Source organism: Chelonia mydas, chromosome 15 (assembly GCF_015237465.2).
Source record: "Chelonia mydas isolate rCheMyd1 chromosome 15, rCheMyd1.pri.v2, whole genome shotgun sequence".
NCBI classification, from domain to species: domain Eukaryota; kingdom Metazoa; phylum Chordata; order Testudines; family Cheloniidae; genus Chelonia; species Chelonia mydas.
Genome location: NC_057856.1, coordinates 24,940,254 through 24,966,873, shown reverse-complemented (window position 1 = coordinate 24,966,873; position 26,620 = coordinate 24,940,254). Strand labels below are relative to the sequence as shown.

Genomic DNA, 26,620 nt, shown 5'->3' with positions numbered 1-26,620 from the left:
AATGTGCCTCTGGGAACATATACAATGATTAGGCTCACAGCAGGCAGAGGCGCCGTGACAGACATGGCTCTTAGCCCCTACTAAAACAGCATGATGCACACACACCAACATCCTAGGTGGGAAAATATTTACCCTGATAAAAGAAGTGTCCAGTAGTCGAAACTTATTGTTTCTCCCTTGCAAGTGTGAACTACACTTGCGAGAGCTGGCGTCACCCCGACAGACCAGCCCCAATTTAGCATAGAAAGGAGAGAGAATGAAGGAGTACAGAGGTATAAGTAGGGGACCTACAGCACCATGATTTTTGAGTGCTTTTCACTATCTATCTGCTGGTCAGATAAGTGACAGCCTCCCAAGGCTTCTGCAGCTAAGAGGGTCCCTAAGCCTTGTCCCTTATTCGTCTTTCCGCGGAATTGAGTGACCGATCCTGGCTTGGCACCGCTGGAATCGAGAGATGCAAGGAGGGTAAGAAGCACCCACATCTGATCTCCTATCTTTAGTGTACACATATTTTGAAATAGAGCTCTATACTTTGTTTTCTTTCTTTGGGATTGTGGCTTCAGTTTTGTAACTCGTTTGTGTGTGTAACATCTCTACATTTAAATAAGTAGGCACTAGCAATTTTGTAACCACATGATTAGAATCTAGTTTAATAAATTTTGGTAACCATTGTGCATAAGCCTGACTTGTTTCTCTGGTTTACTGTAAAGCAGCCAACACAATTAAAGAACCTCAGCCGTTTTGGCTATACAGCCTGGCCATTAGGTGAGAGTACTAAGAGCCTAGCGTTGAGTTGTGCCGCCTCCGCGGGGCAAACTCTTGGGGCACCTGTCAGTCAATCCTGACTGCCCGCTGCGAAGGAGCTCTGAGCTCTAGCAGTTAAAGTCACGGGTGGTTAGGACCTTGGGGCATCCGTCAGCCTAGCCCGGGCTGCCCGCCACGAAGGGACAGTGCGTCCTAGCGGTTAAAGTCACGGATGGTATAAAACGGGCATAGCTGGCACCTCACCAAACATCCCTGGCCATCGGCTAACAGGGAGTGCTATGGAAAACCAAACTACCTTTGCTTCACTGCTCAGGTTTAATAAAATCCCCAGCAAGAATAATTCAATGGTAGGAATCGCAGCGTTCCTCACTGTGCTGGAAACTGCTGGAGGCTAACAACGCAGGGGTTGATTTGGGTTTTTTAGGCCTCAAAGATAGAAGGTGAGATAAAGGCTCACCCCACAGATGGGAGGAGTCAGGAGTGGGTGCCAACAGCAAGGAGGCCCTAAATCAAGGGGCCAGCAGTTAGTGCCCCTGCCCAGGGGAACTTTGTTTTCTACTTTATCCACCCAGCGGCCTGTATTTTCAGAAGTGACTAGTGATTTGGAGTGCCACCATTTTTGGGTATCCAACCTGAGACACCTTAAAGGGGCCTGATTTTGAGGATCCAGGTGTTCAGCAAATCAGCCCCCCCAAAACAAACTAGTCATTTTTGAAAATGTAGGGCCTGTGTTTTGACAGGGCCCTACTTTCCACAGTTTCTTAAAGATAGTTAGTCCAACCTTTTAAAATAAATGACCCTTGCTGTGTGGCTTGTTTAGTGTATTTTCAGTCATAAAGATATGCTTCTTTAGAAGATGTTGCAAGTTTCCCTGAATATATAATAACCTACTACATTAATGCCCTTGCTCAATTAACACCTCTTTGATGTCAACATCAGTGAACCTGAACAGCTGCAAAGAGGAGATCTACAGATGTGTGCAGAGCACCCCATATTCCCTGTGAGTAACAATAGGGTTGGCTTTTTTTTTTTTTTTTTTTTTTTTTTTAAAAATAGACCAGTTACTCCCATCCTTCTATATAACAGTTCTATGTAAGATTCACTCAAAGTTAGGAGATTTCTCCAGTTTTGGTCCTGGAGCCTGCAGATGTTCTGTCTCTTGCATCCTAATTTCTGCAGAACTTGGACCCTTATCTACACAGATGGTTTCTCACACCTGTGTGGAGCCCTACCAAAGTCCATGAGATCCTGCATGGCTCTGTTTGCAGGGATGTGGCCCAAGGGACTGCAGAGAAGGAGAAAAATGTCACCATACACGATATTGCTGCTGTAGTCAGTGACATCGGGTGGCCATATAAAGCAGAGTAAGCAATACGGAGAAAATACAAGTCTGTTGGAAGCGTGTGCTTGGAATCAGGATGTTCTGCAACACAACTGAGAATGCTACGAGATCTGGGACACTTCCAGCTGTAAAATAAATGTTGGAACCGTGCGTGCAGCAAAGTACATTTGAAACTCAATACTTGTTGCAAGAGCTGATGGGGTGCCAGCCCATGGAAGCAGTATCACTGAATGAGCTGAGAGAGACAGATGATTTACATAGTTGTACCTGATGAAGATAAGCAGGGAAGAAAGCAAGCTGCCCACCTCCAAAACTGGATTTTGAAGAGGTACCAAGAGAGTCCAAGAGTTTCCTGGCTGTGTCACTGAAGTCAGGAGTCTGTTGGTGTTCCAGTGGCATAGAGGCTCCTAACTAGGTATTTTATATTCATAGTATAGCCACCTAAATAGATATGTTCCTTTCAACACTCCAAACAGAAAAAGGTAGGTTGAGATCTCATTTCCCAAAGAAAGCTTCTCTAAGTAAGATGCACCCTCATTTAGGGCCAGTATAATAAAAATAAATATTGAGCACTTCTATTCTAAAGCATGGCACTACAGATCTTCAAATCCCTTCAGATCTGACAATGAATTGATCCCAAAGACACTACAGGGTAGGTCAGTATTATTACCTCCATTTCACAGACAGGAAAACTAAGGGTATGTCTACACTGTGCACCTTACAGCCACACAGCTGTGTGGCTACGAAGTGCCACTGTAAGGTACGCAGTGTACCTGCTTTTTGTCGGCAGGAGAGAATTCTCCTGCTGACAAAATAAAACCACCCCCAATGAGGGGTGGTAGCTTTGTTGGTGAGAGAGCATCTCCTGTTGATAAAGCACTGTCCACTCTGGCACTTTGTTGGTAAAACTTTTGTTGGCTGGGGTGTGTTGTTTCATGCCCCTGACTGAAAAAAGTTTTACAAGCGAAAGTGCAATGTAGACCTTTGGTACAAGAAGAGGCAGTGACTTGTTCACAGAGTGAGTCCATGTAGAGAGTCAGGATTAGAACTCAGGAATTGCTGGCTCCAGTCTGATACTCTATCCACTGAATTGCACTGCTTGTCCATGTCAGTCCTACAGGTGATCCATAGTAATAGAAAGTAGAGTCTCTAGTAGAGCTAGCTGGAAAATTAAATCTAAACTATTTTTGCAGAAAGTTTTATATATTAAAATTTTCCAACCAGCTCTAGTTCCCAGGAAACTACCTGTGGTTTTAATTGGCATTAAACTCATTTGATTAAAAAGGGGAAAGGCCATTTATATAACAATTCAGAAAAACTACTGGCTTCCAGAGCTCGCCCTCTAGTTATGAAAACCTATCTATTTATAGCACATTTAAAACAAGGTGGTAGCAATTTTTCCTCTGAAAAGCACTACAGAGTGAGACTGATTAGAATGAGGGAGATGTCAACAGCAGGTATATACCGCTGAAAGAGATAGCCTACGTGTTAGGAGCGTGATCTGCATGCTCCTATTACTGAGAATCCCTGGAGTGCTAGAAAATGGCAATATGCAGCTTAGGCAAATGGCAATATCCAATCCTGTAAACACTTAACTTTAAGCATCTGCGTAGTGCTAGAGAGTTCAATGGGATTTCTCACGTATTTAAAGTTCAACACGTGTGTACCTGTTTGCAGGATCAGGGTCAAAGTCTCCCCACGGTCATTGTTATATCGATGGAAATAACATTCTCTCCATTGGGAGGGAAGGGGTCTAGTGGTTGGAGCAGAGAACGGGAAGTCAGGACTCCATTCCCACCTCTTGCTTTAACTCACTGTGTAAGACACACAAGGTGACTTTTCCAGTAGTGGCCTCCAGTTTAGGGTACCTGATTTTAGACACCACGGGCCTGATTCTTCACAGGTCCAGAGGTCTCACAAGCTTCACTTTGGAATGGTGGGTGCTCAGCACTTCTCAGGAAAAGGCTTAAGAAGCTAAATCTGGGGACCCAAGTACTGGGGCATCCAAACAAGCCACTTTTGAAAGTATGGGCCTGACTGTCTCCATCCCTCTGCTCACCCATTAGCAAAATAACCTTCACCCTCCTCCCAGGGCTGTGGGGAGGGTTAGTTAATGGATGTTTGTAGAAGTGCAAACTATTGCGGCAGAGTATTCTATCCAGTGTCCTGCAAGGATGGAATAGCAGCTTGAATGATGGCTGGTCTCGGTTTGTCAGAATCTTACTATTCAGTTAGGTTTTTTTCTTATTGCAACCTAATGTCATAAGATGGATACTATGGAACACAAAACGTTCAGAGGAAATCATAATTAAGTGCTTTTCCATATAATTACACCCATCTTGGTCACATCCATCATTTCAGAGCCCATTTCAGTTCTGTTTCCTTCCCATCCCCTTCCCCAGATCTCATCTAAGTCAGCAGAGACTGACACACACACACATAGCCAATGCAGCTAAGTTTACTCAGCCCAAGCCAACAACTGATGCTAGTTCCAGAGCAGGCAGTTATTCCAGCGTTCTGCTTGCCACTGCAATTACTGCTTAACCTTCACCCTGGCAGAAAGAATGGGGAACGGCTGTAATTAGAAGAGATGCCACTGCCATGAAACTGATGAGTTACAGCAATGAGAAGAAAGCATCCTTTCTCTCCAGAGACTGTAGACACTTTCACGCTTGCTGGCTCAGGGCCTAGGCCTGTTTACAAATCTGGGTCTCCCAGCTGAATTAACAATGAAGTCATCCCTTAAACTATTAGTACCAAGCTCATTCAATTCATTAGTAAAACACTGACAGTCACTGTCACTTTTCTTGGGGGGGGGGGGGGGGAAGAGGAGGAGAGCCAGGACACCCCAAGCATCCTCACATGCCCCTGTTCACCTCCGTTTTCTCACTTATTTTCCTACTTACTTCTCCGCTGCTTTCAGTCCCCCCCCCCCGCCTGCAGTCTTCTGCAAAGGCATTTATACCATGCTCGTGACCTGACATGTCTTTGCCACCTTAGAGGAGAAGCCAATATTTTAGCGGGCTCAATACTCAATAGGAAAATTCTTTAGAACATTGGTTCTCAAATTGCTTCAGACCATGGATTACTTAAAACACACTGCTCCGGTGTACACCTCCCCACCCAGGCCCAGCTCTGCCCTACAGCAAATGGAGAACTTAGTTATATGGCAAAGTTCCATCAGGACACCAGTAAGGAGACAAGATGAAAGTACATTTGCTCTAATGGGATGGATGTTGCCGCTTGATCCTTCATCCCCACTGCATGTCTTTGTTGTTTATTTCCTCTGTGCCACTATGTAGCACTTCACCTTGAGTCAGAATTACTCTCCTCTCATTGTCTGCATCCCCCATTGCTCTAATCTCACCAGGTCACTTTATAGTTTGGTGCTTTGCATGTTTCTGCAAATATTTGGTCACATAAGCTCAAATTTACTTTCCATGAGTGTCTGAGCTAGTAACACTCCATTGCACAAATGTTAACAGGAAGCTAACGCATGAATAGGGCCAATGCAAATTCATTTAAAACATGCCTACAAATATTTGCAGATTTGTTTGGCAGCATTATCCCTGGTCTGGTCTTGACAGGTCAGTTGAACAATACCATAGCCACTTTAAGGACTCAGTCTTGCTCCCATTAGCGTCAATGGTGCAGGTTCACAGCCTCTCCCCACTTCTATCCGTTTGTAACCAACCCTGAGCATTGTTCATTCATGCTTTAATTCTGAACATTCACAATTAGTTTAGTGAATGGGAAGATGGTCAGTTGTTTGAGCAATGATGTACTAACAAAAAGCCCAGAAAAATCTCATTAATCCCTAGAATGCTGGCATCTTCCAAATGGTCAATGAAATGAATGGGACATTCACTGGAATAAAATGATTATTAGATATAGGTAATCTTTTAAAAGTCACAGTGAGTGTCTCAGTTATGTCATGGTCAATCTGGACTTTTTACATAATGAGTTATGATCATTACGCTTCATGGTTCAAGATAGTCACCCGTTGGGTGTCAGGAAAAAGATTTTGCCTAAGAGATAGTAAATTGCTAATTGAACAGCACTATCTTGTGCATGCCTGTCTGGTACAAAGATTTTAACAGCATGAATCTGGGATGAGGACACCATTAACCAGTGGCAAAAATCACTATGTTGTTATTCAGGTCATCCCAAATGAGTACTGCTAAAACGTATACCTCCCCACTTCATCCCTCTTTATTTTCTATATGCCATGTATGTTACAAAAATACAGCTTTTAGGAATGGGATAGTGAGCTTCGCAATTGTTTTTTTAATTGGGACTGTATTTTGTATTCCTCTGCCTGTAAGACCAGGTGCTTTGTGACCATGAGTCCCACTATACAGGGCTCAGATTAAACTATAACAACTCTTAAGAGTGACCCACAAAAACAATTCTGTGCAGAATAATGTGACAATTTCAAGTCAGTATCTCAGGTCCTACCAGAGCTAGAAGCGTTGTAAATAGGGGCGTCTCCCTTGCCAATGGTATTATGCTCAGCACAGGACTGGCCTGAGTCTCTGACAGGGGAAACATTTAAAAGAGTCCAATTTGGTGCAGTAAAATCAGGGTGGAAACAATTGTCTTGACAAGCTGTTATTTATAAATGGCAGCTGACGCAAGCTGCTTAGAGGTTTAGACTGTAGGAAATATTCCCCAGAGGGCTGGATTAGGGGACAGAGTGCACATGAGGCAGTCAAAGATGCATGATATGATCTCCATGGGATAAATATATCCCTATAGTGTGTGCATGTGCACAACACACACTCCTTTATTTTATATTTATGGTCTCCCAGGGGTTAACTTGTGTGTCCGTCAGAAGTGACCATTCCTATTTGTGGTTCAAGATACATGGCTCAGCCCCTACTTTCAGTCATAGATGTAAACACAAGTGGCAGGCGAGTTTCCCCAAAGCCTGTAACCTCTCCAAGAGTGAAAAGGGTCAAGTACATCAAGTGCTTGGATAGGTTTATAAACATTTTGCTGCAGGGCAGCCTATTTCTCCAGCTTCGTACCTGGAAAGCTCTGTGCTACTCCATTTCAGAGGGCATGTGCCAGTTATCTGCTGAGATGTTGCCAAACACCACACAGTAGTGTGAGCAAGAAGTTACCCAGGGAACAACAGACCCAAACAGAAACGTTAAAGGTATCCGGTATAGAGAATGCAGGCAGGCAGTACATTTCAGGGATCTCTCACAGATTTGCAGTTTGGAGAGATCTCTATGCCAATAATTTACATGGCTTACTGGAAAGTGCTGTGCTTGTTAGATTACAGCAGCACAGAGCCCACAATTGAGACCGGGACCCTACTCTGCTAGGTGCTGAATAGAGACAATTTACAAATTGTTAGATTTACTGTGAGAAACCCCTCCCCCTCAAATCTGTAGCAAGATGACACAATTAAGTTTTAAAGGTATGTGTTAACAAGGACTAACATAGGCCATGTGCACTGTAAATCCAGGAGGTATGTTTGAAGTGGTTTTATATTATTCAGGTTTTTTGTTTATTTTTTTTTTTTTTAAAAAAGGACAAAAATGTTTATTTCTCCTCAGTCAACTGTTCTGTTGGGGTTTCTATTCTAATGTAGATAGAGAGGTAAATATTCTATGCTCAACTTCAGTGGTGGTGACTAATAACTACACTGCCCCTCTGTAGGGTAACAGGCCCCATAATGGTCATTATTAGGACTGCAAGATTCATCTGCCTGCACTAATGGGATACTGAAAATTGAAGCAATACATTACATTCAAGCCAACAAAGAACGACTTGAAGCATCCATGCAGGGTATTCAGAGGGCCCATCTACAATCAAGCTACAGCCAAGTCAAGGGGCTGTGTTACAACGTGCTTTTAATCTGTGACAAACATGGTCATCTACATTACATAGGTAAACCAGGTCCTCCACACCTGCCTCTCTCTCCCATAACTGAGCTGTAGACAGGTTAAGTGATTTGCCCAAGGTCACCAAGAAGTCTGTAGTAGAAAACAAAATAGAATCCAAGTCATCTGACTCCCAATCCTACGTTTTAGTCACAGCTTCATCTCCCTTTAAAGCCAATAAACTGATATTCTTCAGACACACAGATTCCTTTTCCTTCCTGTGAAGGCTGTGAAATGAGCCAACTGTTTAAGTTACGTAAGTGCAAAAGATACAGGGCCCAATTCTCCTCTTCCTTACACCAGTTTTAGACTGTTAACTCCACTGACTTAGAATCCTAGAATATCAGGGTTGGAAGGGACCTCAGGAGGTCATCTAGTCCAACCCCCTACTCAAAGCAGGACCAATCCCCAATGTTTGCCCCAGATCCCTAAATGGCCCCCCTCAAGGACTGAACTCACAACCCTGGGTTTAGCAGGCCAATGCTTGAACCACTGAGTTATCCCTCTCCCCTTCAGTGGGGTTATTCATGGTTTATACCAGTAGAAGTAGTGAAAGGAAAGTTAGGCTCTAAGTACGGTACATTCAGTCCAGCCTCCCCTATACACACACTCAGAAAAAGGCAGACCAATGGAGAGTTTCTTCCCAAAAAGAGGAATTGTTTTAAAAACATGGTGGGGGGGGGGGGGGGGGAAGCTTTAGAATGGAAACTGGAACTCAACCATAACTATATATAAACACTTCTGCTTCCTCGCCACAAAACGCTGTAACACACAGGAGATTTTTAACTCACTCAGATTTTACTGCAGATTTTCAGTACAATAACTTGCAGGCCTATGAAGGTGGATCGGGGAAGCCTGGGCAGTGATCATTGATGCTGCTTTATACAGAGCGGTCATCTGTAGGAACTAGATATGGGGCAAACCCAAAACTCAAATCATAACACCTCCCACAAAATTTGGAGGATTCAGAGCCACAGAACTATTAGAGAAAACCCTGAGCCGTAAAGAAACGGAAGTCTCTAACCCTCAGTAAAACAAAGCGAAAGCCAGGGACCAGAAAAGAAAGTCAGACCATCATTTACATCTCCATAGCACCTTTCCACTCCAATGTGCATGACAGTCACACAGCATCTTTGATGTGGGGTGGAGGGAAGATGCCTTCTGTCACACTGCACACAAGTGGAGTGGATGGGGAAAAGAAATTCTAAGCCAAGGACACCAGGATAAACCCTATGTCTTAGGCATCCTCTTCCTAATGAGGCCAGCAGAAATTCCCATTTTACTTCAGTGAGACTAGGCATAGGTTTCAAGCCTCGATGTCAGTAGCCAGCTTCTCCTCCTGTGATACTTTTAGGCCCACGTACAAGTCCGGGGAGCCTAAAATTTCCACCTATCCTGCAGGGGGGCGGGGAAGAGGAGATTTAATGTTCTAGCAGGCTGAATTCCACTGAACAGTGATGTGTCTGTAAAATGAAGAGAGACCTCGCCTACTGCAGAACATGGGGACTGCTACTGCTCCAATACCATAAACTTTTCAATGACCAATAACAGTATCGCCTGGGGGACCCATTAGAATTTACAGCTGTACAGACAGGGCGAAGATTAAAACCGCTCAGCTGCTACATTTTGGAACACTAAATATTTTAGGATGGGGGGGGGGGGGGGGAGAACAAAAAACAAGAACAAGAACAAAATACCGACTGCCTTGAATATAAGCCAACAGCTGACACTAGAGATATTTTGGCTTGCCCGAGGCACATTTAATACTGCTCTCCCAAATCAACTATTTGTCACTGTATCTGGAGAATTCTGTGATCTGTCATGCAATCAGAAAGTCACACTTCCTGTGATGCATATGACAGCAGCTCGACAGGTTGCTAAATGCATAGATGAGATTTTCTTATTCAATATAGAACTATTCCATCACGGAAGAGTGCCATCAACACAGTATTTGAATGAACAGCTGCCACATCTATAGGACGATAGGACTGGCTACCTCTGGGCTGCAGTTATTCCCAGCTGGCTACCTTATGAAGTTATAAACACATGGTATTACTACTTATTGTGTTAACTGGAAATAAGACATCCTAACACAGGCCCTGCCATGGCCTGGATGCCTCAAATGCACATCAAGCGTTTACACTGCAAAGAATGAATAAAACTTTATAGGGCCTCCCCAGTTCTTCAAGTGCCTTACTAAAGCTGGGTAAGTATTATCATCCCCCACTTTATATATAGCAAGACAGAGGCCAAGAGTTAAGGGTGCCAGCTTTAATCTAGCTAGTACAGATAGTAGTATAGATGTGGCAGCATGGGCTAGCCACCTGAGTACAAGCCCACCACAGCACTTGGACACATTCAGGTTGCCAGCCCATGCCACCCATCTTCACTACTATTACCTGTGCCAACTAGATTAAAGCTAGCTCAGGTATGCCTACCCCTACTACAGTCACACTTTCACCTGCAGTGTAGATGTAGCAAAAGTTACTTGATCAAAACTATGCAGCTCTCTATGCCATTAGAATTGAGGAATTCCTGGCTCCCACTCCATGCTCTATCCACTAGACCACACTGCCTCTCACTACACTAAAAGTCCAAAGATACTATAGCTTACAACAGCATTACATCATCATTTTGTAATTATCTATGGGAACGGATGGGTGGACCTTTGGTTCTTTCTAGCTGAATGTCCACCTTTATTAATGTGACTCTGCTGAAGCCTGCAGCCGGGTGTTTTGGGAAGGACGTGAATAGTTGGAGGTTCACCACATTTGGAGGGCAGTACTAATTTTGAGAGTTTCTGCACTGCTGTTCAAACTGATGCCCGTAAATTCCGGAGAAGGTTTTGGTCACTAAGCAACACAGATCTTTAATCCAAATTGCTACTTATCCCAGGGTCCAGTCTCACAGCTGTATCAGGCCATCTGATCAGAATTCCCATTGAAATCAGAGGGGATCTACACTCCAAATCCGATGGCACAATATACCCCTGGATATGCAGTTGTCCCATAGGATGATGGGAGTCACTTGCCCAGAGAGAATCAAGTGCCTCTTACCTTTATTTCTTCTCCATTTTGGCTGTGCTCCCCTGGTTGCTTCTCTCTCAGCTTCCCAAGCTCCGCCCTTAAAGTGCCCATCTCCTGTTCCTTGGTTTGCAGATAGGCTTCCAGTTCCACCTTCTGCTCAATCAGCGCTTTCCCTTGAGCCTCAACTACTGTGATTCTGTGCCGAAGGTCATGATTAATTTTCATTAGCCTGTTCTGTTGTTGTTGCAGCTGCCATAAAGTGACACAATAAGTTTGCCTCCATTAAACCAGGGTAAATTAAATCACAAGTATTAAATTAAAGAACTAGCAATATGTTCCTGTTGTATTTATCTTGAAAGATCTCCTTTATTTCCCCATTCATTTTTAATCATTTAATTAATCTGCTACAGTTGCAGTCTCCACAGTTGGCTTTCAGAGTAAATGGAGTTTGTTTCCCCCCCCCCACAGCACAGAACATTATCCTCCGGACATATCCAGCTTTTCAAATGCGACATTTCTCTTTGGAATCTATTTCAGCAGAGCAAGGTTCAGGGACTGGATGGCTCATGGGATACCGGATCAAGCTTTGACCTAGACTGGAAGTGATCAAGGTTATTACTGTCTGATAATCATCAATCTACGTAAGAAGATGCCAGGATTGTCACTCTGAAGCCTAACATTTCTGTTGAGACAGTGTGACGTGATGGAAACAGCTACAAGCGTGGTGTTAGCAGAAGAGCTTGTTTTGTTTAGAATATCACCAGTTTCAGTCATCACTGGGTTTGGCAGTCTCTCACTGTCCAGTTTTTAAGTTCAGAGCCATTTTTGGCCTTTTTACACTTTATGAATTAGACCTGCATGACAGCACAAGCTTTACCTAGTTACTTGTATGACGGTAGTGTTTGGAGGACCCCAACCAACATCAGAGCCACATTGTGCCAGGCGCTGTACGTACATGTAGTCCCTGCCCTACAGCGCTTACCATCTCAATAGATGGGACAGCTATAAGATGGGATGGGGAACTGCGGTAAAGAGACATTACGTGACTTACTCAAGGACACCGTTTGTGGCAGAGTCAGGAACTGAATGCAGGTCTCCCCGAGTCCTGTCCAGAGTCTGAGCCACAAGCCCATCCATCCTCTCCTTGATGATGGTGTATGTGAAATGACGTAGCGGTTTCACTCCCTGTTTCTAGGGAGCAGGTGTCTGCATCACAAATAGCACCCCAGTGGGGCTTCCTTGTTGACAGGCTCAGCAGAGAAAAGTAAAGTTTAATGCGCCATGCAGCCATCTCCTGTCCAGAGCTGATGCCTCCAAGGGCAAAGCTGGGCTATGTGAGCCGTGTGGAAAAGTTTGCATTGCCTAAGTGGAGATTTTCTAAAGCCTTTAGGGGAGTTAGGTGCCCCGTTCACTCTGAAAGTCAATAGGAGTTCGGCACCCAATTCCCCTTTGGGCCTGTGAAAAATCTGCTCCCTTATCATTCTTGGTTTCTAGTCATGCCCGCAATGTGAGAGGTTCTTTCCAGACACGGAAGAGGGTTTGGTGCCTGCCCTGAAGGGCTCACAATCTTTTTATCTCTTCTACAGATACACAGACGACTTGACTCTTCAGGGATAATAATCTGGACTTCACAAGCACTAAATTAATTTAAAACTTGTCAAACATCTGTGTGGTTCCTTCAAGGGGGGGAAAAAGGGGAAGAAACACTTACTGCCTCCACATCCTCATTTTTAAGTCCCAGTTCCCGGTCCTTGGCTCTGATCTCATCCCTTTGTTTATCTACCACTTCCTTCAGCTTCTTCATCACTTGCCTCTCCCTCTCGGACATTCCTGGTTTAAAGAAAACAGCACAAAGAAAATAAACTGAGAATGATCATGACATTTGGGAAAGACACTGGACGTAGTCTGATTCAGCCAACAAAGGGGGAGAGGTTGTTGGTTAAATACCTTGGATAAAGAAAGAACGGTTATTTAGCCAATACACTGGATTCACAGATGATGGGAAAACAGGCTATGCAGTTTACAGGGTGTACCACAACACTGAAAAGTGATGAATATGCTTCTGATATATTTATAAACAAATGTATGTAATACCATTACTGTGCTTCTATAGGACATATCCAATGGTGATATTTATATACTGGTCCAATGGATGAATGATGTGTAATCTAATTAGCACTCCCTACAAAGTTTTCTATTTAATGAAGAAAAAGGTTCTCTCTCTGGAGCGGGAGATAGTATTTTGCATTGGCAAGATCTAGTCTGATTTTATACACGTCACTATACTGGGGCCTGAACTAACATTCTGCATCTCCATTTCTAGTTTCTTAGATCCTGCAGTCCAAAGTCAGAGCAAATTTAACAAGAGTTTAACCTGAGTTAGGATCATTCCATATATGTTTTTTTTCCATTCTAACTTCCTCTCTCATTGTAGTGATTCAGATTTAAAATAATTACAAGGAAATTCTATTCTCCCCCTCCCCACCGTAAAGTGTAAAGCCTGTTTGAAGTGTTGTCAAAAATCTCTCCATCAATACTGTTTAAAAGATTAACAAGGGATTAAATTAACCTGTAGTTTGACCAACAATTCATTAGGATAATAACAAAATCACAAAACTGGAAACCCCATTAACCACCAGTATGGAGGGAAGATCAAGCACCTAAGAACTGCAGTTGTGGGCAGTATAGCAACAAAGAACAATACCATACTGTCCTGCTAATGTAACCAAGTGTTTAAAATGGGGAGATTATAAATTCATTGCAATTGCTTCACAGCTAATAATCATTCTACAGAGACCTATAGTTTGATATTCTTAACAGATCGAGTAAGATAACTTAACTGTATCTAATATAGATACATAATTCTGTGCCAGTGAAAGGGTGGCCTGGAGCTAATGGGCTATCAACAAGGCTGCTAGAGATCCCTGGCCAAAGTGCAATTTAGTGGTTAAAGCAAGGATCTAGGATTCAGAATCCAGGGTTCTTTGCCTAGTCCTGCCACTGACTGGCTGTGTGACCTTAAGCAAGGCACTTAACCTCTCTGTTTCTTAGCCTTCCCCTCTATTAACTAGAGATAATAATAATTTACTTACCGCAATGGGGTAATTATGAGGCCAAATTCAAAGCCCTTTTTAAACACACTTTGGCAATTCTCAGCTGCAATGTGCTGTATAAGCAGATTTACCCACCTTGGATTTGCAGTGTCTGTTCTTTGCTCTGTATTGTGAGCTGACTCATTCCTTACCGGTTTTTCTTTTGTCACTTGGGGTGTGGATAGACCCCAATCCCAGGTGAATAAAACTCCCTCACCCCAAGTCAGAGTAGAACCCTTTTAAGAGTCCTGCCCTCAAGAGCACTGATGTTAACAGTGCATGAAGAGCAAGCAAGACAAATAGGTGGGAGAGAGTGAATAATTCCACACCCCTACAGGGAGCCTGCCTTTGACTACCAGTTTTTCTACAGCTTGCAATTTGGAACAGGTGCAGGTTCCTTATGAGTTGCAAAAGCACATGACTGCAGAGGGGGAGAGTAGTAATTCCCATCTGCCACTGCAAAGGAAGTCAGGGAGCTACCTGAGCTATGCAAAAGCAGAAGAAAGGGAATCTCTACCAGGGTGTTGGAAGGAGGAGTGGTATACAGGAAAAGCTGTTGTTTTGGAGGGTGTGTTACTGTCAAAATCTATGAAGCCTCTGGAGTGACTCAGATGTTTCTGGTGAGCTTATTTGTCTTATATTTATTTTCTTTTATTTCTCAGCAAACTGCTTAAACCTGCCAGCCCTACTTCTGGGGCCTGATTCTCTCTCTCTCTCTCTCTCTCCAGTCTCTACTGCTTTGCAAGAGACCCATGATTCTCATTCACTTTACTGGTCTCCTGTGGGGAAGAGAAATGGGCTCCTGGACTACAAACTGGTTTCCTTTTCACTATGTCTGCACTCCCCTGTTGAAGCACACACCTGGGAAGCTAGGATGCTGTGATCCTATTCCCAGTGCTGCTGCTGACTCACTATACGATCTTGGGCAAGTTACTGCACCTTTGTGTTTCTGTTTCCCGATTTGTAAAAAAGGAATGGTAATACAATGGACCCCTGCTAACTCTTACAAAGGAGCGAGAGTCCCATTACAAATGAGTATGTGAACAAGCCAGCATAGCTGAGCACTGTGTGCCTTTACACAGGTATCTTGTCAAGAGTAGTTCCATTTTTATGCATAATGCTTCATCGCCTGCTAGCAAATATCAGTATGGCTCTGTGTGGGCACTGGGACCCACCCATGCGGAGCCAGTTGCAAGATCAGGGCCTAAAACACCTGCCTTTAAAAACTTTCCTTCAAAGTACAGAAGGACTAGCATGTTCTAAAAAGTATGCGGATTAGCAAGTTTCTCCCATACCTTACTCATGAGGAAAGTGTTTGAGATTCATAGCTAGCAGGTGCTATTTAAGGAGTAAAGTCTCATTCTAATGTTCAGTTAACTCTTTTCCCCCCTCCTCTCTTATTTTCCTCTTTAACTCTTGGTGAATATTGAAGATTTCAAATGTATAAACAGATCACTGGGCTTCTTTCCGGGACAAGGGTGGGTGGGGATGTTTTTGTTCCCCAATCATTTTGCTCCTCTACGTTTTCTTAAATATGCATTGCATGTTTAAGTGTGAAATAATTAATCCTAAATGATTCAAAGTTGTGTATCTGCAAGATCTTAAAATGGCACACCCGGCTGGTTTCCCTAAGCACATCCCATCAGCAATTTCCTCTGGATCGGTGTGGTCAATGCATTGTTCCATGGGATGGTAAGAAAGCAAGCAGTTTAAAAAAAATCTTGACTGTTTATGGTCAGGGACTCTGATGCATTTGTAGAGCAGGGCACAGGGCCCACAATATAAATACTTTAATTTAAATATGATGCTTGCCCCTACATTTGCAAGAGGACTTTAATAGGAACTGTCTAGATCATGGTTAAGGGTTCTTGACTTATCCCCTGTCAGGAAAATTATGAAGTCTTAAGGGCTTGATTCTACTTACTTCCTTGGGAGCAGGTTCAGGCCCTGTCTGAGTTTTCATCAAAGGGATTAAGGATCATGGAAATTAAAGATGTGGGACAAGGCTTATGAGATCGTTGAGGATGTCTGCATGCAAGTGCAGGCTACAGTCTCCGAGAAGGAGTTGTCTGATGTTACAATATGACACTTGAAGTCAGATTAAAGATCCAAATATGGGGTAGGACAGGTTCCAGGATAAGCAGATGCAAAATCTCATCTCCTCCCTGGCGATTGTAGGCTCTGATCCTGAGAGCTACAGGGCAGCCCTCAACTCCCATTGCCTTATTAGACTGAGCTGAGGTTGCTCTGCACATTCCAGGATTTGGCCCATAGGCCATATCTCTAGGCAGAAGAGTTAACTTGACTCTGTAATGCTTTCTTTAAGACTCTAGACTGTCTCTTACCTGAAACTGGCCTCAGTAATGGAACCAAACCACATCTGATTCAGGATCTGATGAGAAGTGGAGAGTAACTGAGTGTCTTTAGAACACATACTTGAGAGGTTTTTGTGATTCTTGTTTGTTGGGATCTCATGCTTATTGTACCCATCACAATGCTGATCCTACCTGAGATGGCAGGATGTGTGACCTCCTGTCATGGTATCTGTGCTGCTCTATAAGCTGAGAAGCGTATCTCTATGCCCTCTCTGACATGCCTTGGGCCAGCTCCTTGGATCAGTGGGGGTTACACCAGGGATATATTCTGTTCAGTCACTGGCATTACACCAGATATTAATTTGGTCTCATGAGTAGGAGTGACATTTTTAACATTGCAGCTGCAGCCCAAGATCCTGCTGTATTTACTTAGAATTCTGTTTTCTCCCACACAATTTTCATATTAACCTTGCTCTGTTTCTTGAAGGCCTCTGCTCAACTCCCAAAGACCAGGGGCTCACGCTTACTGCTGTTCTGTCCTGCATACCTTAAGGATGAGTTGCTACAGGCCATTTTTCAAGCTAAAAGAGCTGCCTTATGGAACAAGGCCACTAGAAGTATTTCACTAGGTTGCCCTTTAATGGTGTGAGCACTGCAAGTGTGTTTATTCAAAGTACAGAAGTCCTTGCTCCAATGGACCCCAGGCTATATAGATGCAGAGTATTGGCTAAACATTATTATACATATATGATACTCAGGTTCACATGTCTACCTTTCTGTTACTGCTGAATATTTCCTTTAAATACACTCGGTACATGGAGGTGGGTTATTATTAATACTGCATTTGTCATAGATTCTGTGATTTTCCTAGAATATCCATCATGCTGAGACAATGGGAGTTCTGCAGGTGCTGTGACAGTTGACGACAACTTGAACCAATTTCCCTGAGAAACTTGAGAGCTGCCTGTATAAAACCTGAGCTGTGTGGGAGACTGAGATGCATCAGGAATGCTCAGAATTACGGCTACTGGTTTCTCCTGTGGTCCCAGGGGTGGGGAATCAAATTCTGTGATTTTTTTGGGGGGGTTTGGAGGGTAGCAGAGCTCAGACAGCTGGGTTGAGACCCACTGCAGTTCCTACTGCCTTTGCTGAGAGAGGGGGTTTGATCCTCTTCACATTGAAGTCCCTGGCAAAAATCCCGTTGACTTCCATGATGCAGAATCAGGCTCAGAAATAGGAAAGCAGCATTGGAGAAGGGATGGCAGATCAACACTCTCTGCAGATCAAGTACAAGGGTACTCAAGTGTAAGCTTTGAATTCAGCCCTGGTGAAGCAGGTGCATTGCAGAGGCAAAGGGTTAAGTGCCATTAGTCACTAGTAAGTGCCTGGCTTTTTTAAGGTCTCTAGATGAAGTGCTGTTACTTTTAAAAATTTTTGAAATGAGCTGAATGTTTACTCTGATCTTTGATCTGAGCAGTTGTACTACCAGGCTGTGATCCTGCAGGTGGATGTCTTTGTCTGTGCAGAGACCCAGTGAAGTCAGCATGGCTGCAGATGGGCACTAGCACCTGTCCACACAGAACCAATTGCAGTATTGGATTGTGGTTCAGGACCATGATCAGCTAATCAGATTTCTGCCCATTTAATACTATGTGAGTCAAAACCTCCCAGCTAGCCTTAGAACTTGAGAACTGAGATGAAGCAAGTGCTTAAAGTTACTGGCTCTCTCTCCTTGGTGCTTACGCACTGTCCTGATTATAAATTTAGCCTCTCTCCCAAAATAAAACTCATTATGAGGCCTGAATTAGTGTTTAATTCCTTCCTGTAACCACTTCCCCCTCTTTGTGCAATTTATTGAGATGGTTTCTGAAGTTCTGGCAAGACATCTGAGACCACATGGTGATTTTTCAAAATATGAATTCCCCCACCCCTGAACACTGCCTGTTGTGGATTAATTAGTATTCTGACAATTCAGCAGAAGGGAGCCTGAATAATTGCTTTACGATCAATTATGCTGAACTAAATGCCCAAGTGTGAAAGCTGATTTGTATATTTCCACACTATCCTACATATACAATTATTAAGTGGTTAGATCTATCTGTATTAAAAAAACTCATTAAAGGAAATTTTTAACAAGTTGCTATCCTCAAAAAATCTTATGTTAAACCAAAAGAAAACTAGGTTTTGCTTTTTAAAATTGTTTCTCATCCAAACAAGTGAATAACTCTGTTCCAATCTTTATTTTGTTTCCAGAATTTATTCACAGCTTTTGTATCCTGTTAAAACAGACCTGCAACAATCTACAGAAACAAGCTGAAATGTACAATCAAGACACTTTGATCAGGAATGACTTTTAAAAAAAACAACCCAAAGATACCATCACTGAATTTCAAATGTTAAACTTGCCTTCATGTTTCTGAAATTCCTCTTCTGTGAAATTGATGTCTTTGTGTGACAGGTTTGTCATCAGTTGTTTGTTCTCTTCCTGAAGCTGAGCAATTTGGGTAAGAAGATCCTGTGCTTCCCCTCTCCATACATCCTCCACCAGTTCTAATTCCTAAAGTAAAGCCGGATCATGACAGAACATTAATGCTGTAATATATAAAATCAATAGCCTTTGCCCAAAACTATTTGGAGAATACACTAGCAATTCTCCTCTAAAGCTATCCTTTTATAATAATACTCTGAACTTCTAGCCGAGGACCTCAATTATTACTCCCCTTTCACAGACAGCCACATAATCTCTGTATGGCTCAGTTGCCTTTCTCAAGGTCACACCAGAAGTCCATATAAGAGGCACGAATTGAGCCCAGGTCCCCTGAGTTCTAGGCAGCAGCCTTAAAGTGTAGTATAAACACACAGCTCACAATACTTATGAGGTCAGTCAGTGGCAGAGATGGACATGCTATTTTTTTATTTTTTATTTTTTAAAGAGCACAATGTTCCATAACAGTACAGTTTAGATTCGTGATGGTGTTATGTATGATACTGTAGAACATAGAGGGGTTTTTTCATGTTGTTTTAACCATTAGCTTATGCTTGCTTTTTCTTATTCTAATATACTGTAATCACATTTTGCAGTGTCAACTACACAGAGAACAGCAAAACTATTCAAAATAGCAACTACCTTTATTCAGGCCACTTTGTGTCAAGAGCAGCTGTTACCAATTCCAGGACAGGTCAAATCAGGATACTAAGTATAAAGGCCTCCTGGAATAGGGGAGACCATATTTATATCTTTATTTTGAAAGCTTCATCCCAAATATCAATAGTTTTCCCTGTGGGCAATTTATGCTCCACTTTAATGCATGTGCTGTGATTAACAAGAAAGCCATGCTCAGAACATGGAATCCTAGGCTGAGCTACTTGCTCATTTTTCCACATGTAATTCTATGGGAGCGTGTTGTAACTACGTGAAACTTCAAAATCAAAGCACAGTTCTAACACAGAGCTACAGTTAACTTTGCTGAAAATAAACCATGATAGATAGGCTTGGCAGAATTAATTTTTTAAATAATTTTGATGGATAATATCAATTTTTAAGCAATTATTTTAAATTTTTATAAATTTAAATGTTCACAGTTGTGCAAAACTATGGGTTTAAAAAAAATCAGGAAAAATGCTTAAGTTTTTAAATTTTCAAAGTTGTGGGAAGTTATGGGGGGGGAGTCAGATAAGGGAGAGTTCAGACAATAATTAGTTATTAACAGTAGACTTTGAGATTCAAAAAGTTAGTTTTATAACTGTTAAAATACAAATTGTCAACAACACATGTCAAAATATATAAAGTAAATATCCTTAAATCAAACTCTAAGAAGTTCTCAACAAGCATTTTCCTTCCTTTGCTTGTCTATAAGTTTTGATTATTATTGATGGAAATATTTTTTGTCCGTTTGCGTGTGTGCCGTGAAACCAATGTTTATCAATAAAAATCAGATCCTTCCATCCCCTAATGATAGATCTAAATAAAAACTCTTTATTACAAAATTAGAAGACTATGTTGGCATAAGAACACCTGGCTATAAACTAGCCATGAATAAATTTAGGCTAGAAATTAGAAAAAGGTTTCTAAGCATAAGAAGAATGAGGCTCTAAAAGAGCCTTCCACTGGAAGTTGTAGGGACAAACAACCTGAATCGTTTTAAGGAGAAACTTAATAGACTTATGATGGATTTTATGATGGGATGCTGGAGACAGCATGGGGTTGGATCTGATGGCTAAGGTGGTCCCTCCTAGTCCTATGTCTCTATGAAACCACACTGCCATCCATTTTCAGGCCCAATTACACAGTCATTTTAGTCCCAAATTCAGCCTCATGTAGTTGTTACTTTATAGTTTCCAAGAATGTGCTTGGTGCTTCACAGAATAGACAGAGATGGAACGATCTCTGTTGGGGGTTGAACTGTTAGAGGAGCACAGGGGAATGACAAACTGATCCCCATGTTACAGATATTAATATGTATTACCATTCTCTCTACCCTGAAATATTTATGTCTATGGGAAAAACTTACATCTGTGCTTAAACTTTTTGCCAGACACAAAGTATGCAGAGATCCCACACACTGTGTAGCCCCTAGAATGACATGTGATGATCACATATATAGGTAAACTTTTCTTTTTTAAAAACATGCACTGACTTTTAGAAGTGTCCACACTGAATATCAACTAATATTAAAGTTTCTGGTGCTCTACCCATTATAGCATTCTCTTTTATAGGTAGCATTCTCTTTTAATAGTGAAAAAGTGATTTTTACCACCTCAATATTTGATGGCCCCTGTAAAATAAGCTGGTGGGTCTCAAATCATAGTAGTTTTTACCAGACAGGTGCTCAGGTCACAAAAATGCCATGAGAGTTAGGTTTCAAGGGATACAGTCCCATTCTAGCAGAGGGACCAAGGATTGAAGAGGGCTGGAGAATGAGTTACCTGCTCATTCAGAGATAGTTCTCTAGATCAGGTGGGCGGCAAGGAAAGGGGAGTGGGAAGAGAATCTGCTCATGACCGTATTGTGTCTGTTATGTGGATCAAAAGAGATGAGATCACTCTCTAGGGATTTACCAGTACTTTTTTTCTCCTTCACTTCTAAAGGCACTATTGCACACAATTCCTGTCTGTAAAATGTTAGTTGAGAAGTCTTTAGCCCAGCACTGGGCTTTTTAATATATTTAGCTAAATTTCTACCTGATATCTTTGCAGGGTGTGGGGAAGTTTTGTATTTAACTATCTGTGTTGAGTTTGTGGGGTTAGCTTTGAGAAATTCTATCAATATCTTTATTTTGTATCTGTGTCAGCAACTAGCAATACAAGAAGACACGAGTGATGACACAGGAGTGAGTTTGCTAAAAGAAGCAATTTTTATCCAAATCACAGTCATTGGGATAGTTTTCTAAATAAACCCGGTCACTTCTAGTACAATAATCAAAGCAGCTCATGCTGACCTGCTGCCACATTAGGGTAACAGGGTTTGAGAAAGGATGTCTGTCTCTGGCATCCAGGTGAGCAGGAGTGGGAGCACTATATTGATAGCAGCTTAGTCCAAATACTGCACTGCTCCTCAGAGAGGCCACACCATTTTCAGATCTGGAAGAGGTGGGCCTAGGCCCATCCAATATTAAAGGCCCACGCCCTCAGCTAAGCCTGAGGAACCACTAAGTGCAGGCTACAAGTGAGTGAGTGTGTGGGACAATGAAGGAAAAACAGGGATGGAAGTGAGGTCAAAGGTTGAAAATCAGGGGACCAGAAGAGGACACTGAACAGAGGACCCCAGGCAGTGCCCACTGCTCCGCAAAGGTGTCTTAAGGGTATGTCTACACTGCAATTAAAAACCCGTGGCTGGCTCGTGCCAGCTGACTCGGACTCGCAAGGCTCAGGCTACTGGGCTGCTTAATTGCAGTGCAGAGGTTCCGGCTCCGGCTGCAGCCTGGGCTCTAGAACCCTGCAAGGTGGGAGGCTCCAAGCTCGAGCTGGACTTTCTACGCCGCAATTAAACAGCCCCTTAGCCCAAGCCCCATGAGCTCCAGTCAGCCGCCCAGGCCAGCTGCAGGTGTCTAATTACAGTGTAGCCATACCCTAAGGAGTCACTGGACACCGCACAGAGGGAAGGGAAATAGGCCCCACGGTCCCAGAGCAGCCCCTGTCCTGGGCGGACAGATGGCCAGCCCCAGAGCCGCCCTAGGGGACTGAGCAGGAGTCTGGGAGCCAGACCCGCTGAAGTTCTGCTCAGCTCCGGCTTTCTACCTCTGGGTCTTTCCCCGTCGGGCTAAGGAGCAGGCTGTTTACCCGCCCCAGGGCATTGTCCTCAGCGTTCCCACGGAGCGCCGCGGCACGAGCCGCCTTCTCTGGCCGGGGATTCTGCTCGGCTCCCGGGAGGGCCGCTGCCTGCAGGGCGAGGCGGGCTAAGCAGGAGGCAAGGGGACACGGGCGGCGGATCTCCCCGGGGAAAAGTCCCTACGTGAAGCGGTTTGGGCCTGGCACACCCCCGCTCCCTGGCACTCAGAGCCGGGCCCGTTCCCACCTCCATCCCCATGTCCTCTGGCTCCCCGGGCGGGGGCCTGCAGCGCCCCGGACCCGCCCCCGGCCCGGCGGCTCCTCTCGCTCTTTGTGTTCGGAGCCGCCGAGCGCAGAAAGTCTGCAGCGGCCTGGGGGGGACGACAGCGGCGGGAAGTCCCAGCCTCGGGCGGCAGCCCCGCCCCAGAGCCGGGCGGTGGGTCCCTCCAGGAGTTTGCAGAGGAGTCCGAGCACTTCTCCCCCAAGGCAAAGCGGGCGGGACAAGTTTAGCATTGCGCCCCCCCTTCCGTTGTGAATGCACAAGAGCCCCCCCTTTCCGTTGTGAATGCACAAGAGCCCCCCACCCCCCCAAAATCCCCCACCTTCTGGTGCTTCTTCTCCTTCTCGATCCGGTCCATCCTCTCCAGCCGGAGCCGATCCAGCTCCAGCCGCAGCTCCTCCATTTCGGGGTGGATGTGATTGCGGCTCACCAGCACCTCCAGGATCTCCAGCACCCGCACCACCTTGGGCATGAGGCGGGCGATGGCCTCGCAGCCGTGCTGGTCAATGACCCGCTCGAACTCCTGCCCCACCAGCGAGGCGATGTCGTACACGTCCATGACCGTCAGCTCCGCCACGTTCTTCTCCAGGGCCGAGGAGGAGACACCCCCAGCCCCGTCCATGGCTCGCCCGTCCCTGCGGCGCCCGGGAGTCCCTCATAGGCCGCCGCCGCCGCCCCCCGGCGCTGGAGCCGCCGGCCCTTCCCCAGCAGCGACTTGCCAACTTCTGCCTGGTGCCTCGCCCGTTAAGCGGGGCTGCTGCGGGCTGCGCGCTGGCCTGGCATGTGGGTCGGAACAGCTGGAGCCAGAGAGCGCCCCCGCCGATCCCACCCCCCTGCCTGCCTCCTCCTCTCCGCCCCGCTCGGTGCCAATAACGCGAGCCTGTCACCATGCGAGGAGGAGGACACCACGCATGCCTGCTGCCTTCCGAGGTGGGATAGCAGGAGTTGGGGGTGCGAGATTTGGGGAGCACGTGATGCACCAGACTGCTTTTTTTTTTTTTTTTTTTTTCCTTCTTCCCCGCACTAGGAAATACTTCCTGCGTGTTTGAGGCTCACCAGTGTCTTCCTGCTGGTCGATCTTGGGTTTACACTTCTCCACACCAGCCTCTCAAAACACGGCAGCCGCACTGAAAATCAGTGTGGTGCATCAGGCAGCATGTCTGTGTAAAGTGTAAGTATTGATCCGGGGGGGGAGAAGCTGGAGAAATGTGATGTCAACAGCAAAAGTTCACTTAAAACTGTTAGCTTGATATCTCTCCGCTATTATTTCTCCTGGATAAATATTGGACAGATTCACATATTCTTGATTTAATTTCCCCCTCTCCTCAAGAGCAGGTCTGATTTCATCGGAGTGACAAGGTTTGTCTGTTGCCACAATTGTTTGCTGTACAGCAAACAAAGAAAATAGCTACATCAAAATACGTAATACAGTTTTATTATGCTGATGTAACAAATAATTACTTAGTATAAAATTATAGTGTGATAGCATGTTACTTAGGATACAAAAACAACACAGATTTTTAAATCTGTGTTGGATTAAAAAGATTGAATATTTTATTAATATCTAGCTCGTATTTTTTCTCATAAGTGGATCTCAAAGCACCTTAAAAAGGAGGCAGCAAAAGTTTTGAGAATTCTTTCTTAAGTGAATAGAAAATTTTTAAACATGAACTTTAAAAGTCTTTTGCAGTGGGAACACAGGACCTGATCCTACAAACTAGTTACTACCATCATTAGAAGTCACTTTGTAGTTACAGGTTTCAGAGTAACAGCCGTGTTAGTCTGTATTCGCAAAAAGAAAAGGAGTACTTGTGGCACCTTAGAGACTAACCAATTTATTTGAGCATTTGTAGTTAGTGGCATTACCTAGGATAGAAAATCTGAGTCCCATCCTGTAAACATGAAAGTCAGTGTGTCTACTCAGGTGTACAGGGTCCACGAGCACTGATCCAGTTGCAGGATTTGAATTCTAATATTGGAGTAAATTGATTTTGCTGGCTTAATTGTTCATTGTTGTTATCTTTGGGCCTGATCCTGCAAACACTACCAGGCATAATGTTCTAAGAAGTCTCATTGACATTGGTAGTAACTGTCTGTAGGATTGGACTTTCCTCTGGAAATAGAATTTTTATTTAATGTAAATAGTTTTTTTATATAGTAAACTATGTATATGAATTAATTGAAGTTTAATAGTGGGTTTTTTTGCTTATGCTCATAAATGTATATAATTTATTATTTATATGGAACACAAAAGTGTATTAGATACTAAAAAATCACATTATCTGCCCTGAAGTGATTAGTTTAGACCCTTATCCTGCAATCCAGTCCATGCACTGCAAGATCAGGGCCCTAATTTTAGACAATGAATGACAGCAACAAACAATGGGATTGGAATAAGGGGAAAAGTTACAATAAATAAATTAATAAAGACGTGACTTACTGATAATATCTTATATACTGTGATTTTGGACCTGATCCTGCATTTCTTTCATATGCACAAAATGTCCATTGACATGAGTGGGAGCTTTGAATGCAGAGAAGCTTTGCAACATTGGGCTGAGTATGCAGCGAAACTGATTCACTTCAACTGTCAGGATCACATTAACATTCCATCATAGGTGGTAAAATTACTAACTTCCCCATATTGGCCAAGAGCAGGAGGCATTCATGTTCACTTAATTGTGTGGCTCTATGGGCAAAGAAAGCAGGCCAAATGTATTTGGGTTGAACGCTCTACTTCCCTGCTTAGCATTAGTCACAAAGCATCCAGGTTATCCAGTAAAAATTGACTTTCATACTTTTTGTTAACTAACTTTTTAGTGGCAAAAATGTTGCAGTGTAGAAGGGATGAAAGTGAATAACAGCAAAGTCATCACTTCATGGAAAACATGGCCTAAGGGAGCATGAAAAGCTATGGGAGTATAACGAGAATACATGAAAGGCCACACCAGGGCACCTTAGAGGAACAAATGTGCTGTGAACTGAATATCTTGTCTGGGTTGAATAAAGATGAAAAAAGAATCCACGTGACCACAGACTCAATCAGGAAAAATTGCCCAGCCTTACATACGAATGTGGAGGGGAAAAAAAAGAATAATAAACTGGATAGGATAGCAAAAACCAAGACTAGATACAGCTGTAGGGAGATAGCTGTAAAGGGAAGTACAGCAGAACATCACTAATTCACCCTAAAGATTGGAAGAGACAGTGTAAATTAGAGCCTGGTCAATGTCCATTGATGCCAATGGGTTTTTTTTCATTGACTTCAATGGACTTTTGATCAGGCCCTTAGGGGAAAGGGGCCTGATCCTTTGAAGAGCTGGGTGTTCCCTTTCACTGGAAGTTGAAGGTGTCTAGCATACTGCGGGATTGGACCCTTAGGTCCTGATCCTGCAGGTGCATAAAGAGTTGGCAGGATCAGACCATTAGCAAACAAACTAAAAAAAGCAAGGCTTATCTCATCACAAAATGCATCATGTGACTTCATTTTAATTATTTGATACCTCATAAGTAGGACTGCCAACTTTGTAATGGCACATAACCAAACACCCCTGCCCTGCCCCTTTGAGGCCCCAACCCTGCTCGCTCCATCACCCCTCCCTCCACCACTTGCTCTCCCTCACCCTCACTCACTTTCAC

The 26,620-nt window shown here is 43.7% G+C and overlaps 1 protein-coding gene across 5 annotated transcripts in view; it reads right to left on the bottom strand.

The window, feature by feature from the left end:
* The window catches only part of RILPL1 (Rab interacting lysosomal protein like 1), a 34,285-nt gene extending 10,554 nt beyond the window's left edge, over positions 1-23,731 (bottom strand). For 3 of the 5 annotated variants that reach the window (XM_037878822.2, XM_007058268.4, XM_037878824.2), the window contains exons 1-4: positions 23,304-23,731; positions 18,841-18,991; positions 12,739-12,857; positions 11,058-11,276 (exon numbers count right to left, since the gene is read on the bottom strand). In XM_037878822.2, the coding sequence (XP_037734750.1) occupies positions 11,058-11,276; positions 12,739-12,857; positions 18,841-18,991; positions 23,304-23,603 (789 nt within the window). In that variant the 5' untranslated portion in view covers positions 23,604-23,731. Of the gene's footprint in view, positions 1-11,057; positions 11,277-12,738; positions 12,858-14,215; positions 14,632-18,840; positions 18,992-23,303 lie in introns of those variants that run through there. The other 2 variants (XM_043529174.1, XM_043529175.1) reach the window with 2 other exon arrangements.
* Positions 23,732-26,620: the final 2,889 nt, after the last annotated feature.